The following is a 17,116-nucleotide window of genomic DNA, read 5'->3' as shown; positions in this document are numbered from 1 at the left end:
CTTTCATCTTCACACTGGACAGACCGGGCCAAATCTATGCTGGCCTGATCTTTCCTCTTCGCATTGGCCCTGTGGGCTGGATCCAATCACATTGCGGGCCAAATCCGGCCTGCAGGCCTTCAGTTTGATACCCCTGGTCTATGGAGATTCTCCAGGTCTTGGTGTCCCAAAAATGCTTTTTTCAAGAGGCAACTGGACTTTCTTGTTTTTTTCTTTGAAGATGTTTCAAAGCTTCTTGGATGAGAAGTGAAATATCTTTTCTTTTCAAAGGAAAAGAAAAAAGAAAATCCAGTTGCCTCCTGAAAAAAAGCACCTTTGGGACCCCAGAAAGGTTCTGCCATCATTCTCCATTATATTTCCCATCTGTCTGCAAATAGTTGTGCAAAGACAAAATGCATAGTTAAAAGGCCGGTTGAATTGGAGTGAGTTTTTCTAGCTGACTATTGTCCATGTTTTGCTTCAAACAATACTCCTTGGTAATTGCCATTTCCTGATCTAGAGAATTGCTATAGACGTATCCAGTTGGACCTGACTTTGAATACTTCCAACTGCTTTGCTGTTCATAGGATGGGATGTCTTAAAGTCAGCATGTGTTGCCCTGAGCTCGTTGCAGTTCTTGTAGTAGTGTTATATTTTATCAGCCATTTTAAGTATCCAGGTTTTACTAATACTTGTGTTGTTTTCCTATCAGGCTCATGAGGTTTTGTGTTTGGAAATGCTCACGTTGCTCCTGGAAAGACCCACAGATGACAGTATTGAAGTCGCCATTGGGTTTCTGAAGGACTGCGGCCTGAAGTTAACAGAAGTGTCGCCTAGAGGTATTAACGGTAAGTAGGCAACCCTGGGGACGTTCCTCCTTGATTCCTGAATTAGCAGTCCCGATCTAACCGATTTTACCCCGCAGCCATCTTTGACCGCCTTCGCCACGTCCTTCATGAATCTGAGACTGACAAGCGTGTCCAATACATGATTGAAGTCATGTTTGCGGTGCGCAAAGATGGATTCAAAGATCACCCAGTAATTCTAGAAGGACTTGACCTTGTGGAGGAGGAGGATCAGTTTACCCACATGTTGCCTTTGGAAGACGAATACAATCCCGATGACATTCTCAGTAAGTATGATTTTGAAATCAGACGTGGGCTTGTTGTGATTTAGAAATGTGAAAGAGCACAATAATTTCAATGGTGTTTTTTTCTTTCTCCTTTTGGGAAGATGTCTTCAAAATGGACCCTGAATTTGTGGAAAATGAAGAGAAGTACAAAACTCTGAAAAAAGGTATGGGGGTTCAAGTTCTTGATTGGGCACGGCTGTTTATTTCTAAGGCACTTCTCTGGCCTAAATGCTGCTGACTCAATCCAATCTGTTAATTTGAATTTGGGGTGTTTTTTTTTTTTTTTTGTAATGTAGAAATCCTGGATGAAGGTGACAGTGACTCAGAAGCTGATGAGGATGCTGGTAGTAGTGAAGAAGAGGATGAGGAAGAAAGAGAGGAGGAAGAGGAGGATGAAGATGGTAAGAGTTCCATTTAAACTAAGCGGGGTAAACTACTCAGAGCTCTGGGTAATACACTATGGCCGGACAATAAATCTACATTTGGTTTATATTACATCTATTTAATTATCACATTTGGAAACCACCCATCTCCCTCACAGAGCAACTCTGGGTATTGCACAAAAAAGATTTAAAAACAGAAAAACAGTATAAATATTATAATATGAACCGGATTAAAACAAGAATAAAACATTTAAAATTCAGAATTACAAAGCAGGGGAGGGCCTTCGAGGCACTTACCAGCCCCATGGCCGTATGCACCTCCATCTCTCCCCAAGCAAGTTGTCAGAGCCACTGACAAAGGTCATTGGACATTTCCAAGAGGCCACGAGAGTGGGGCCCTGCTTTGCCTCGGGGGGAAGAATTTTCCCAGGGGCAGTGGCGGAGAATGCTTCGTTCCTGGACTCCTCCAGACACAATTCTTTAACTGATGGGTCCCCAGCATGCCCTCCCTACCTGACTGGGTGGGAACTGGTGTAATGGGGTAAAAAGAGCTTCACAGGTAACCAAAGCTTCACAGGTAATCATGCCATGTAGGGTTTTAAAGACCATAACCAACACCTTGAATTGAACATGGAAGCAGACCAGATGTTAGCACTGGGGAAAATTTATATGAACATCATAGGCGTTCTGTGTTGTGCTCAGGAAAGTGTACTGACTTAGCAAAGGTGAATCTTTGTAGATCAAGGGTGATTTAGCTATACTTGCTACCCTTAAATCAGAACATTTCTGTGCATAGTTAAAAGTATTCACTTGAGGTAAGTGAATAGGTAAAAAAAGTTTTTGAAAATTAGCCCCTGTGCCTAATTAATCTACTTTCGAAAATCTTGACTTCATGTTTCTACTGGAAAAGCAGTTTAAGAAACGGAAGCCCAGTGTTGTTTTGATTACAGTCAGAACTAGCATCCACACATTTTATTTCATTTTTGCATTCAACTTTTAATTTTCAACTGTAAGCATTAGCTTTTTTTCTTCTTACCTGCTTCTGTCATTGCCAAAGATACATATTTTATTCATTTAGAACATTTATATAGCTGCCTAATCTCACAGCAACAATAAGTGATTCACAAGCAATAAAAACACAGTATAGAAAAAAAAAAACGATCCCCCCCCCTCCACACACCCACCTGTCCAGCAACATCACACAGTCAAATGAGCCATTTGATGGGCTCCATCCCACTCTGGGTTCCCCAGGCCTACTAACAAAACCAAGCCTTTAGGTACTTATGAAAGAGGGACCAGTCTAATTTCTGAAGGCATGATATTCCAAATGGAGAGAACCACCAAAAGTGTTACTTTTGTTTTAAATGTCTTTTCTTGTTCTACATTAATTTTCATTACAATTCTAAATACAGTTTTATAGAGACGTATAGTATTTTTGTTGGGCTTTTAATGGAGTGCCTGGCCCAAATATTAAGTATAATAATACAATATGCATTCAGTCAGCCTTTAAAACCCACATAAAATCTACAAAGTTTACTACCGGGATTAAGGTTTGTTTAAAAGTATTTCCCTTGAAACCAAATGTTAAAACTTTTATCTTGACTGAATCTTGCCCACTGCTAACTATTACTGTTTACAAAAGTGGGAATGTGAATGTTGTTTTGCATGTATCACCCCTTATGGTTCTCAAATAAAGCAGCGTAGCATATTTTGACAGTCTGCAATTAATATCTGTAAAAATATTTACACAGTAGAAAATGGTGATATAGAAATATAAGAACACATTGAGATGGATGTTTAATCTGAAAAATATTGTTTTTTAAACAGTAGGAAAGCATTGTTTGTCAGGGCAAAAAATAAAAATAGAAGATTGTAATTATTGCAGACTGTCATCATGAACAGAGCTTATTTAAATACTCTGGGTATTTATTTACATTAAAACAGTTCATTTAGTTATGCATCATGATGAAATCTTACCTCATGTTCTATTGCAAGAGAATTCCCCCTCTATTCGCTTGATCATTTATATATCAAGCCAGGTTGAAAACTCATTGTTTCTCTATTAAATTCTCTATTAAATTGTCTATTAAACCCAAAAGCTGTACACCGAATTGGGATGACTGTGAAACATGCTATTTTTTCCTCACATACATTTTTAAGTCAAAGATAATTCCTTTTGTCTGAGGTTGCTTCCTTTCAGAATGTTTTTAAACTTCAGTGTCTAGCCTTTTTTGCTGGGCTTCCTGGAGAGTTTCCTATCAAATATTATCCAGGCCCATCCCTGCTTAGCTTCCAAGTTCAGGTATTTTTCATGACTAAGTCATTTATTTTGAACAATCATATCTGAAACAATGTGTTGGCAATGCTATGCAATTATTTTCCTGAATGGTTTATCCTAATCTTTTGTTTGTTTCCTTTTATTGATCAAGGACAAAAAGTTACCATCTACGACAAAACGGAAGTTAACTTGGTTTCCTTCCGGCGAACTATTTACCTTGCAATCCAGTCAAGGTAAAATGAAACGTAACTCTGAGTTGAAATTTAACACCCTTATAGCATAAATCGCAGGCCCTTTTCAACCTAGCATCCTAGATGACACCATGCAAAATGTTAGCTTCAATCTATAGCACTTGCACATTTTTCTTTATATGTAGAACTGCATTTCAAAATTATCACGCACCAAGCTGATTCCTTTCAAATTTGTTGGACTGCAACTCTTCAGATTCCTCTCATTGAAGATTTACAGTCATGTATACATGTATGGGACGCAGTGGCTCAGTGGCTAAGACGTTGAGCTTGTCGATCAGAAAGGTCAGCAGTTCGGCGGTTTTAATCTCTACTGCCACGTAACGGAGTAAGCTTCCGTTACTTATCCCAGCTTCTGCCAACCTAGCAGTTCAAAAGCATGTAAAAATGCAAGTAAAAAATTAGGAACCACCTTTGGTGGGAAGGTAACAGCGTTCCGTGTTCCTTTGTTGTTTAGTCATGCTGGCCACATGATCACGGAGACATCTTCGGACAGCGCTGGCTCTTCGGCTTTGAAACGGAGATGAGCACCGCCCCCTAGAGTTGCGAACGACTAGTTCATATGTGCAAGGGAACCTTTACCTTTACCTTATACCAGTAAAATTACAAATTGTGGAAGGATTCTCAATCTGAATCTATTGAAATTAGAAAAATCATACATTTAAAACGGACAAATCTGCACTTGTAGAATAAAAGAAAATGGCATAGAACTAAAAATATTTGCAAATGTTTGCAAATGTTTCTATTGCCTTCTTTACGTCAAAACCGTTATTCTATGAAATTACATTGTGGAAAAAGCCAGTATTTTAATTTGTTTACTAGAATTGGTACATTTCTGTTTAATATGATGTTACAGTAATAATGACTCACAAATGAGAATCATCTTGTTTTTAGTCCGTCTGAAAATCTATTGGCTTTGGCTGGAGCACATGGAAAAAAACCATTTAATTGCTAAAATAGAATTATTTTTCAACAGAAGTGTACATGACTATAAAATACATTGTGCTTTTTAATGAGGAGGAAAATGGAGTTTTCATGCATTGATATATATGCATTGTTTTCTTTCTTTAATGAACTTCTTGTAAGTGTACCTGTATGTGTGTATACCTTTGTGTGAATACCTTTGAGTCAGTGTTGACTCCTGGCAGCTGCCTGGACAAGTCTCAACAATATTTTGGTAAGATTTTTGAAAGTGGACTTTCTATGGTCTTCATACTAGGACTGAGAATGACGGACTCAAGTTCACTCAGCTGATTTAATGCTTAAGGCAAGAATAGAACTCACTGTCTCCTGGTTTTCTACTTTGGTACCTTACTGCTATAGCAAACTAGTTGTAAAGTTTCCAAGAGCTGACCTAATTAGAGACAAAGTTAAAAAAAAACACCATTCATTTATTAGGACTAACATCTTGGCACGGACTTCTGTGGAGCCGAAACTAACTTCCACTTAATGGCGTCTGAACTTTACCCTTGTATCCCCTCCCTTCTGGCTGAAGTCATCAATCACATTCTCCAACAGGACATTACGGCAGGGTTCTGGACATGCGCATTCACATCCCAGTTATAGAAATATGAAACTTTTACTCTGGCCAAAAGTATGCATGGCATTTTCTCCCCCTTCTCAAGTTGATAGTAGTCATGGAAACGCTTTATACTGTCACGTAAACCTATTTCAACAGATTTAAGGCTCAGAGACCAGTGATAAATCAAGTGACAAGGAGTGTCTGACTTCAGCAAGAGAGGTCCTGCATATAGGAAGTTCTGGAGGTTCTTGTACAGTTAAAATGAATTCTTACATTATAAACATTGGAGTGTAGATGTCTTAACCATGGTTAAGCATGTCTTAAGCATGGTTTTCATGTCGCACCAAAGTCACTTTGAGGTTTTGTGAGAAGCTTAGACCATGTTAGGGATGAAAGTCAGTTATGTACAGATAAATGCATATTTTCCCTTTCTCTGTCTTTAGTTTAGATTTTGAGGAATGTGCCCATAAACTATTGAAGATGGATTTTCCTGACAGTCAAACGGTAAGTCTTAAAAAGGGTTTCTTATGGTTTTTTGTTTTTTTTTTGCTTTTCCATTCCTAAAAGGGCATTAAAAATACACTTACTGAGACAATCATGTTTTGTATAGTATAGCAGCTGATGCCTAGTATGGAGGTTCTCCCACAGTTGGTTGTGACCCTGGGGTGTGTCATGAGCAAATCTGTGTGTGTGTGTGTGTGTGTGTGTGTCTAATTAGCCATTTTTGAGAAACTTACATAATTGTCAATCAGAAAATGTCACGCTATCTCTTCCTTTGGAAGAACTTGGATGGGCTTGGTGAAACAATTGAAAGCTTATTTTCCCCTTTTAAAAGTCCTCTCCCTCCCCCCAAGGGAGACGAATAGTTCAAAAATGTGAAAAATAAAATAAATAATGCATAAAATCAGGTGATTTGGAAATATAGTTGTAATTACAGATTTTTGGGTGTTTTGTTTTTATTTGTTGTGCTATGTTTTTTTTCCTTTTTAAAAAAAGTAGGTAGTAAATTGTTCCATTTTTATGTACACTTGTTTGATAAAAAGGATTAATTTTTTTTTAAAAAAAAGTTTGAAACCCATCCCTGTTAAAATTTCTTTGCGGTTCTCCATGGTGGGAGGTTAACAGTGCAGGGATATGCCCATTATCTTTCTCTGCTGTAGAGCTTATGCTGTGACGAGTCTTGTCTTTGGTGGCCAATTACCCACTTCCCTTACAGTCTTCCAGAATTCCATGGAAACAATTTTTCTGGAAGGCATTAGGGGAAAAGTGAGTGGGTGATCTCTGAGTAGTTGTTTGTTTTTGTTTTCTGTTCCTTCGTTGTTGAAAACCATGGGAGTCTCTGTAGATTACAGCAATGAATCAAAAGGTACTGTGATGCAGGATGAATTTACCTATGGAAGCTCTTGGAAGTAGGTTGAGAGAAGTCCCCACCCCCCCCAGAAGTAGGTTCTGACACAAATCCAGCTAGTTCCCTTAAAGTGAAGGTGACAGTTTTAATCATGGGATGCTGCGGATTATTAATTTACTAGCTATTATAAATTTTGAACACACCACCCACATTGGTTTTACAATTGATTGATTGGGATGAACATATCATCTTTTTCATTTTTATGATTGGTTGCACATCCACCCGCATGTTTAGGCTGGATTTGGATTTTCAACATCCTGTCAAGGACGTGAGATAGGCAGATGTTGTTACTTGATGGTGTTAAAGGTATCCTTGCAGAATATATAGTATGCTCTGAGCCTTCAGCAATTGACTGGTGATGATTTTGTCAATGCCAGTGGTGTTCAAGTGGGGCTCCCCTTGTTTTGGGATTGCACTTAAGGGATCTGTTACAGTTGGTACTGTTTCTGCTTTCTTTTGCCATAGTTGACCCAAAGGTGCTTTTTTTTTTTTTACAAGAGGCCACTGGATTTTCTTTGTTTTTCTTTAAAGGCGTTTCGCTTCTCATCCAAGAATGCAAATGTCCAGCTGTCTGCAAGGAGTATAAATCCTTCCATTCTCCACCATCCAGTCAGAGCTGAAGAAGCTTCTTAGATGAGAAGCAAAACATCTTCAAAGAAAAACAAAGGAAATCCAGTTGCCTCTTGGGAAAAGAAAAGAAAAAACACCTTTGGGACAACCACGGCCTGGATGACTGACAATCTCCATAGACATTTTGCCATAGTTATTCTTCTATTTGCAGGTCTTTGCATTTTGTGTTTTTCTCTATTTCTTTTCTGCTGTTCCTTGCTACTACAATTATTATTATTAGAACCAGTTTCATCTAGTGGTTAAGATGATGGCTTATAAACCAGGATGCTGTGCGTTTAGGTTTCCCTTAGGCATGAAAGCCAACTGGGCAACTGTGGGTTAGGCACTTGTTCCCAGCCCAACCACCTCACAGTGCTGTTGCTATGGGGAAATAGGCAGGAATATTAGCTATATATGCCATTTTGACTTAGGTATAAAAATGTAAGGTAAAATAACAACAAGTCAAGCACAGGTAGTCCTTGACTTACAAACATTCGTTTAGTGAATTCGTTTAGTTCATGTGAAATTGCAACAACACTAAAAAAAGGTGACTTATGACCGTTTTTGAACTTACGACTGTTGTAGCCATCCCCATGATCACATGATCTAAATTTGGATGCTTGACAACTGGCATGTATTTGCAGAGTCCCAAGGTCGTGTGAAGATTTTTTGTGACCTTCTGACAAGCAAAGTCAGTGGGGAAGACAGATTCACTTGACATTTAACAGTGTGACTTACTTAACAAGTGCAGTGATTCGCTTGTTAAATGGGACAAAATTCACTTAACCACTGTCTTGCATAGCAGTGAACTTTTGGGCTCAGTTTTCAATTTTGGTCGTAAGTCAAGGACTAGCTGTATTTACTGTTAAGAGAGCTTTGGTGTAGTGGTTAAAAACTGGGAGATGGGGGGCTTCTAGTCCCAACTTGGGCACAAAGCCAACTGGGTGACCTTGCACCTGTCTGCCTTTGTCTCTGGCCTAGGAAGCAGACAAGGCAAATCACTTCAAAAATCTTGCCAAGAAAATTGCAGGAACTAGTTCAGTCAGTTGCCAGGAGTCAACATTGATTTGAAGGCGTTTGTGTGTGTGTGTGTGTGTGTGTGTGTGTGTGTGTGTGTGTGTGTGTTTAAAACAGTAAAGTTATAATTTTCCAATTTTTTCAGGAAGTTGCTCTCCAGATAGAATGTATATAGATGATTGCTTTGCACAGATTTTTCTAACACGTGAAAATACACTGAACACCGAAGTTGAGCAATTTTACTTACAAGAATATATTTCTAGAAATTGTATATTATATATAAGTATAATCTTTATTGTCATTGTACTTAAATACAATGAAATTGGTTATGTATGTACAATGAAAGGTAAACTTATGCCTGTGCTCATATTTTGCTGACACTATTATTAAATGTTTCCACTGATCTCCTGGCAACCTAAAACAAATTTGTGTAACTTTCCCAAAAACAAAGGCTGGGGCTGAGGCAGTAAATACATTTTATTTAATTTCCTTTCATTACACTTAATCTTAACAGATCTGTATTTTTAATGATTCTCCACTCTTCTGTTTAATAGTTTTCCCCTTCTGTCAGTTAAAAAGATTGGCTTTAAGGAAATTCAGTGGAATGTATCCAAAAGAGTCATGAAGAAAGCTAGAAGTTTCAACCTTTTCTTGCCAGAAGGAAATGTGTAAGCCAAGGAACAGGAAGCTGATAATTTCAGCCTCACTGTTTTATTGGAGGAAGGAATTTATGATCTCATGCCTCTTTGTTCACATTGAAATCATAGTTTAGTATTATATCCAGAGGCAAGCCACATCATGTGATTATATGTGAAATACACTGTATATCATGGAACTTTTCTCTATTCCATTTCTGCCTAAATGTAAGGCCCTGCCTCAGCTAACTTCCCAAGAAAGTAAAACTCCTGAAACAATGTACATTTCAAAGGGAACTTTTACTGAGAGTGAGTGATTACAGAGAAGACAGGCAGAGTCTGAATTCAGGCACAAAGCATTAGGCTGAATTTTCCCCTCAACCCCTATCCCCAATATCCCTAGTGTCCATCTGTAGCCAATAAATTGCCATAAAAGTATTGTGAGAATCTCCGAGGCGGGATGGTGAGAAGAGGTCGTACTCGGGAGACTGTGACCTTGAATACCCGGGATGGCCACGTCTCCCCCCCTCAATTCCCAAGCAGTTTCAGTAAAGCAAAAGCATGCAAACCATTCCACCCATGGTGCCTCCCCCCGCCCTCCAGAACAGCAGCGTTCTCATTAGAACCCGACACTGAAGGACTCTACTCGCCACCCTTAATTCAATATAAACTTGTTCTTATCATCTACAAAGTAGTTACTGTCATATACGGTGTAATTAATATACACGTAGCAAAAGGGCTCCTTCTTTGCTGATAGAAAGGGGATGTATCCTCAAGAAGAACTTGCCTTGTGCCTAGCCATCAATGTTGTGTTTTCCTGACTAGATGTAGGCAGAAGAGACGTATTTATTTTTTCAACACCCCATCCTGGGTGGTCTCGAGTTTCCATCAATGACCCTGTTTTGCTCAGAATCCTGGGGCTTGAAATCCAAACATCTGGAAGGAGCCAGGTCAGGGAAAACAGCGCTTTATGCTTGTGCTAAAGCTTGTCAACCAAACCAGAAAAATAGTTCAATTTCTGCTTAAACCTGGGTATTCTTAACTGTAATCTAAATCCACGGTCTCTCCTATGGTTATTTATCTTAACACTGTCTCTGTTTACAGAAGAGTTCATTCTAGCTTCTGGATGTAAAACTGGCTGCTGAGACCAACCGAGTCTTTTCGGCAGCATTTATCGCTCTGCTGAGCTGAACATTTTCACCCCTACGTGCTTGCAGGGGTTTGGGATTAAAAAAAAAAAAGTTTGGGGAATATTGCTGCACATGGTAACTGCTGTCCCAAATAACTCATTAGACATCTGAATATATTTGTATGCGAGGGAAAAACAGGACAAATCAGATACCTATCACAAGGATTTAGAAAGAGGAAAATGTTGTGTGCTGCTGTGGTTTAATATTTGAGTATTTGAGTTTAAATCTTTTATCCATTATTAATAAGCCATACCTAGTGTGTTGCACCCACACACCCTCTATCTTGCAGTAAAATGAGCTAGAAAGCTGTGAAGAAGTCTGGATAGGGTAAGATTAATTTGTGAGGTACAGGCTTTACAGACCAGATTTTATCGCACAACATAGCTGTGCTAAGACAAAATGAAAAGGCGATCTATTGATTTACAGGTAGTCCTTGACTTACAAACCATTCATTTAACAACGGTTCAAACCCTTGCAATTATGTGATTGTAATTTGGGCACTTGGCAGCTGGCTCCTATTTATGACTGTAGCATCCTGCAATCGCGTCATTGCAATCGTTACCTTTTTGGCCCACTTCTGACAAAAGGACAGCCATTGGGGAAGCTGGGTTCACTTAACAACCATGGTGATTCGCTTAACAACCACTGCAAAAAATTGCCATAAAATTGAGTCCAACCTGACTCGTGACTGCAACAATTTACGATGTGAATTCTGGTCCCAATTGTCATAAGTTGAGGACTACCTGTAATTGATTGATTCATCCATTTGATTTATAGTCAGCCTTTCATTCAGGAGATCAAGGTGGATTACATAGCACAACCTCTTCCCACTGTCCCCGCACCAAATTGGGAAGGTAGCCTGAGATTTTATGACTGGTCCCAAAGGCACCTTGGGTACTTCCTAATAGATGAAGGAAGCTTCAGGATTATATCCTAAAAATTGGGTGGTGGTGGTGTTTGAATGCATATTTTGTATCAGATCTATACTGTATTTGCAAATAATGGAATTGCATCAGAATTCAGTTAGCTACCCTGTTTCCCTGAAAATAAGACCTCCCCGGATAATAAGCCCAATCAGGCTTTTGAGCGCATGTGCAAAATAAACCCTCCCCCAAAAATAAGCCTTCCCCAAAAATTTTGCAACACAGCAGCAGCCATGAAGTGACCACACTCACCGCCTCCTGCACCTCAAAAATAATAAGAACTCCTCGAAACTAAGGCACTTGGCTTATTTCAAGGGTCAAAAGAAAATAAGACCCTGTCTTATTTTCGGGAAAACAAGAGTATCTAAATGAATAGGAACCAAAAAATAAGTTTTATGAAAAAAGCACTTGAATACCTTTTGGGGGCCTGATAGATTGTACAAAAATTGGGCCTTTTGCTAATTCATCACTCACCCTGGGCCAACATTTTAAAAGCCTTATTGCATTATTCATGCTGGTACTAATGTCCACTTCAGTTTGTTCCTTTTTGAGGCTGCAAACTTACACATATTGTTTCATTGCAACTTGCAGTGTTTACTGAATAAAATGATACATTAAAATGTTTATAAAATTATGAAAAACGATACATTTGGTCATTTACTCCCATCCCAATACACCAAATTTGCCAAATTTTGAAACTAATACCGGTAGGTATAAAAACAATTGTATCCTGCTATTTAAATCCATGTGTGTCTGCATACAAAATATGGCCTGGTATACTACAATATGAGAATGTTTTATGACTCTAAAAATAAAGGTTGTCTTTAACTGGGGGAGGGGATGGACGGACGACACATACATTTTTGGCCAATGAACCTGCAGTCCTTTTCAGTGTTTTAAAAAAAAGTTGCCCAAAATATTTTGCTTTCGATTCTACTACATTTATTTACTAATAGTACTTGTTTATTGAATTAATGAAATTATAGGCCTATATTGCAGTTGTAGGGAAAAGGACAGTAGCTTGTTTCTTCACTAAATTAATTAATATAGAATAAGCATCAAACTAGGAAATGATGTATTGATTCAAAGTCAATAAATGTATTGCCTTCAAGTCAACTAGAATACCCGAAGAAAATGGTCAGCAAAAATAAACAGATGACAGTCCCAGAGGTAGCAGAATAGCCGTTCCATCAAAATGAAAGTAATCGAGTTTAACGCTTTCCCACTTTTAATCTGAGGCATATCCTTGATGTTTACAGAAAAAAAAAAGAGACGAAGGGGAATCTGATGATAAAACCCTTGGGATTAACTAGAAGAAAGTTATGGTTAAATCCTGAAGAAGGAACGTTTGAAATGGCAAAGAAGCGGCAATATAAAACTGATGCTTTTCTGTCTTTGCTCTTCCTATGAAATCTCATTAGCTGTTTCTTCGTCAACTGCTTTAAAAGTGATTTATACTAACAGTATATTACTGTTAGAATCTCACTGGAGAACCATCCTTTGCCCAAAAGATGTTAAGGTTGCTTTTTGGGAACTAATTGTGTGACACACAAATACACCCCTTGTCAGTTATGAATGAAGGGGAGTGGGGTGTCTTTTAAGGGAACTGCACGTGGCCCAGTATAGATGCATTGCTTTCTATATTTGATTCTGGACAAATATTTACCATCATTCGACAGGTTTGCGTGTTTGCCTGAGCAGAGTTAACTACAGGGAAAGATTATCAATTTGTTAATCAATCTCTCTTTTCTATATATAAATGGCTGTGTATGTGTGTATTTTCCAGCATAACTCTGGAACGCCTCGAGCAATTTCAACCAGAATTGGTACACAGATGACTTAATCTCTGGAAACAAATACTGTGGGAGTAAGACACTCCTCGGGAGGTGGGGGGGGGGGGTTCTGTTAAGATACAGCCTGTTGTGCCTTAAAATGGCTTCTACTATATAACAGTGGAGTTGCCATGGTAATGGCTTCACAGTACTCCACAAGGGGGCCCCCTCTGGTAAGGGGGAAAATCCAACTTTAGAAATTATGTTTGGTCTGGACATTCCCCCCCCCCCCCCTTTATAAATAAATACCCGGGCAACTCCGGGTTATCAACTAGTATTCAATTTAATTAAAAAAAATCAGCATTGCAGAATTTCCTTTAAAGGCTCAGAACGGAAGGATCTAGTTAACATTAACCACAGCAAAGCAGTGATTTCATATTGGTCTTGAAGTCTGTAGAGATTTTCAGTCATCCAAATCATAGTTGTCCCAAAGGTGCTATTTCAGGAGCTTTCTTGTTTCTACCGTGAAGACATTTCACTTCTCATCCAAGAAGCTCTTCAGCTCTGACTGGATGATGAGGAATGGAAGGATTTATATTCTTTGCAGACAGCTGGTCATTTGCATCCTTTCCAACTGCTTCAACGATCCTCTGAAAGAATGCAAATGACCAGCTGTCTACAAGGAATATAAATCCTTCCATCCCTCCAAACTCACTTAACAAATGTTTCATTTAGCAACATAAATTTTGGGCTTAATTGTTGGCCGTAACTCAAGAATCACTGCATATTCAGTTCTGTATCACCATATATGCTGGCTTTAACAATTGATATATAGATGTTCTGGTTTCTTGTATTTACTGTAAACTGCCAGCAAGTCCCAATAGCACATGTAGCATTCAATTGTAAGACTCGAACAAGTGGATCAGTGGCTGCAATTAATCTCTGAAACCACAGTGTGTTGCTAATGCAACTCAATGACTCCTATCACATCATGTGTACAAAATAATGGGGAGATCTAAGCTTGATTATTTTGAATAAGCCAGGAAGAGTGACTTTATAAGCAAATCTATTTTCCTAAACATGATTACTCAAGATATTCTGGTAGAAATCACGGGTAATATTTAAATATTTAGAATGTCGAAATATTTAATTACTTTAACCCCTGGGAGATATTACAGCGTGGTAACCGCTATTCAGGGAGCAAAAAGTAATTTGTTCTTCAAGATGCTCTGACTTCATTAGCAAAAAGCGTCAGCACTTTGCCCTGCTTTATTACATAAAATCTGATTGACTGCAATATGATTCCAGCGGAGCCATGTAAAAATAAACATATGTTTTAATATATTGAATTCATGTAAAATACAACAAGGGATTTTTAAGATTATGGCAGTTAGCTGTTTCTTATCATTAAGCAAACAGAAAACCTTGAATATTTATTGACGAGTATGTTCACTGATCACAATGCTGATCAATCACACATTGTGCTGGGTAGAAACTTTTCACAAATCGTTCATCTTATGGTTTCATCTTTCTGTCAGTAACTTTTCACACTGAAAATTAAGTGCATTCAGAGGGTTTCGTGGACTTACAAGTCAAATTTATTTATATTTTTAATGTAACACCCATTTTTTTAAAAAAAATCTGCATTATTACCATGATATTGCTGTAGTAATGTTTTACTGAAAGCATGTCATTTTCTTTTTTGTGACAGAAAGAACTGTGCAACATGATTCTTGATTGTTGTGCTCAGCAAAGAACATACGAAAAATTCTTTGGTTTACTAGCTGGGGTGAGTTGCTACTTGTCATCTCCATCTCCCTTGCCATTCCATACCCCTCGCCATGTCTTTCAGTCTCTCATAAAGAGGACTCATTTACAAAAGTGTTTTTTTCAATATCAGTTGGTAACCTTTCATTTATGGCCTAGCTGTTATATTTGGAAAGACGAAACGGATAGTGGCATCTTGAATTGCATGGTTTATTAACATTGCAAAATAGTACCACGTTGAGGAAAAACTGGCATCTTCCCAGGTGTGTGTTTTTTTTTTTAATGTAAGTATGGAACTATGAGGATGTAATTTCTGCATATTTCACTTCCAAGGGGGGTTCCTGTTTTTCAGTATGATTCCCACATTATAGGCCTAGTAGTAATAACCATCAGTAGTAATAACCATCAGAGCAAATGCTGTATTTATGGCAGGCTGATCTTTGGCAGTCAGTTCAAAAGGGAGAAGTAAAGCTAAAAGTAAGCCTGAAGAGGGTCTGTGCTGATGTAAGGAAAGCCAGCCAACCTAAAATAAGTGATTTTAGTGATGGTCTTTCCAGTGGTAATATATAGGTAGTCCTCGACTTACAACAGTTCATTTAGTGACCGTTCAAACTCTCCAATGGTACTGAAAATAGTGACTTATAACCATTTTTCACACTTACGACCATTGCAGCATCCCCATGGTCACATGATTTACATTGAGATGCTTGACAACTGACTCATATTTATGATGGTTGCAGTGTTCAGGACCTTCTGACCCAGATTCCCTTAATCACCATGTTGTTAAGTTAACAACTGCAATGTTTCATTTAACAAATGTGGCAAGAAAAGTAAAAAAAATGGGACAAATTTTTCACTTAACATACATTTTGTGCTCAATTGTGGTCATAAGCTGAGGACTACCCATATAACTGTGAAAGCAGAACGCTGAGGTAGAGTGAGGGAAAGAACATAGACATCATCTAATTGTCTATTTGAAGAGAGTGGGGAGAAACATCAGTCCAAAACCAAATACTGATTGTTTCCTTGGGGTAACAGTCAGCAAAACTGAGGTATGTGGGGATGTGCAGAGATGATGGCCTAGAAATGTTCCGTTGCCTGGCAATGTTGAAGGAAGTAGAAAGGGAAGGCAATGGAAAAAATGGGTGGATGGAACAAAGTAAGTGGAATGTCTACTCTGCTCTCCAAAATTCTCCAGCTATTACTTAAATTGTCTTCTTTTTATGTTTAGTTGTCTTTAGAAACAAACTAGTATTAGAAAAGAAACCAGTATGGTAGTCCTCCACTTATGACTGGTCCCTTAATGACTATTCAAAGTTACAAGGGACCTGCCCCCAAAATACTTAATGACTCTGTTCTAATGTTCTGATGGCAAGCCCGCCCATCCTCCACACGGTCATATGACCGCTTTTGGGGTGCCCACAACTGTTGGCATCGTCCCATGGTTACATTACAGCAGTTTACAACCTAGTCCTGGTGGCACAGTGGTTAGATTACAGTATTGCATGCACACTCTGCCCATAGCCAGAAGTTCGATCCTGATCAGCTAAAGGTTGACTTCCATCCTTTCAAGACTGGTAAAATGAGGTACCCAGATTGTTGGGGACCATATGCTGACTCTGCAAACCGCTCAAAGAGTGCTGTAAAGCAGTGTGGATCGGTATATAAGTCTAATTGCCATTGCTATTTTCCCCGAAAACCAGCGTTTTCTTTCAGTTTGGGGCAAAAAGACCCCTAGCAAACAATGAGTTTGCTTAACGATTGTGGTGTTTGTTAAGACCACAGACTCACCTAACTGCAGCTTAATGACTGCAGCAAATAATGTCATAAAATTGGGTCAATCCTGTGGGTGACCTGCTTTACGAATGTCATGACTTAGGATAACAATGGGCAGGCTCCATTATGCTCATAAGTCGAGGTCTATCTTTGGTTTTAATTTTTAATTTTCTTTGCCTGTTTAGTCCTAGCACCCTGCTGAAATCAGGGTTTATTTTCTCATTTGATTTTCTTCACTGTGTTTTTATTTTATACTTAGCGCTTCTGTATGTTGAAAAAAGAATACATGGAGTCATTTGAAGCAATTTTCAAAGAGCAGTATGATACCATACATCGGTTGGAAACAAACAAGTTGAGGAACGTTGCCAAGATGTTTGCTCATCTTTTATACACAGATTCACTTCCATGGAGTGTATGTAGCCAACATTTATAGCCTTGCACTATGCATTGGGTTTTTGATAATGGGTTTTTTTATTT

At 38.5% G+C, this 17,116-nt stretch overlaps 1 protein-coding gene across 2 annotated transcripts in view; it reads left to right on the top strand.

Annotated features, from left to right (window-relative positions):
* Nucleotides 1-17,116, top strand: part of CWC22 (CWC22 spliceosome associated protein homolog) — a 49,965-nt gene that overhangs the window by 21,373 nt on the left and 11,476 nt on the right. For both annotated transcript variants that reach the window (XM_081938890.1, XM_081938889.1), the window contains exons 9-16: nt 692-827; nt 905-1,111; nt 1,213-1,275; nt 1,408-1,512; nt 3,924-4,005; nt 5,986-6,046; nt 14,808-14,885; nt 16,899-17,051. In XM_081938890.1, coding sequence (XP_081795016.1) covers nt 692-827; nt 905-1,111; nt 1,213-1,275; nt 1,408-1,512; nt 3,924-4,005; nt 5,986-6,046; nt 14,808-14,885; nt 16,899-17,051 — 885 coding nt within the window. The remainder of the gene's footprint in view (nt 1-691; nt 828-904; nt 1,112-1,212; nt 1,276-1,407; nt 1,513-3,923; nt 4,006-5,985; nt 6,047-14,807; nt 14,886-16,898; nt 17,052-17,116) is intronic.

The sequence above is a fragment of the Natrix helvetica genome, assembly GCF_964273705.1.
Source record: "Natrix helvetica genome assembly, chromosome: 1".
NCBI lineage: Eukaryota > Metazoa > Chordata > Lepidosauria > Squamata > Natricidae > Natrix > Natrix helvetica.
The sequence above is the reverse complement of the archived record's forward strand: the minus strand, read 5'-3'. Positions and strand labels throughout refer to the sequence as shown.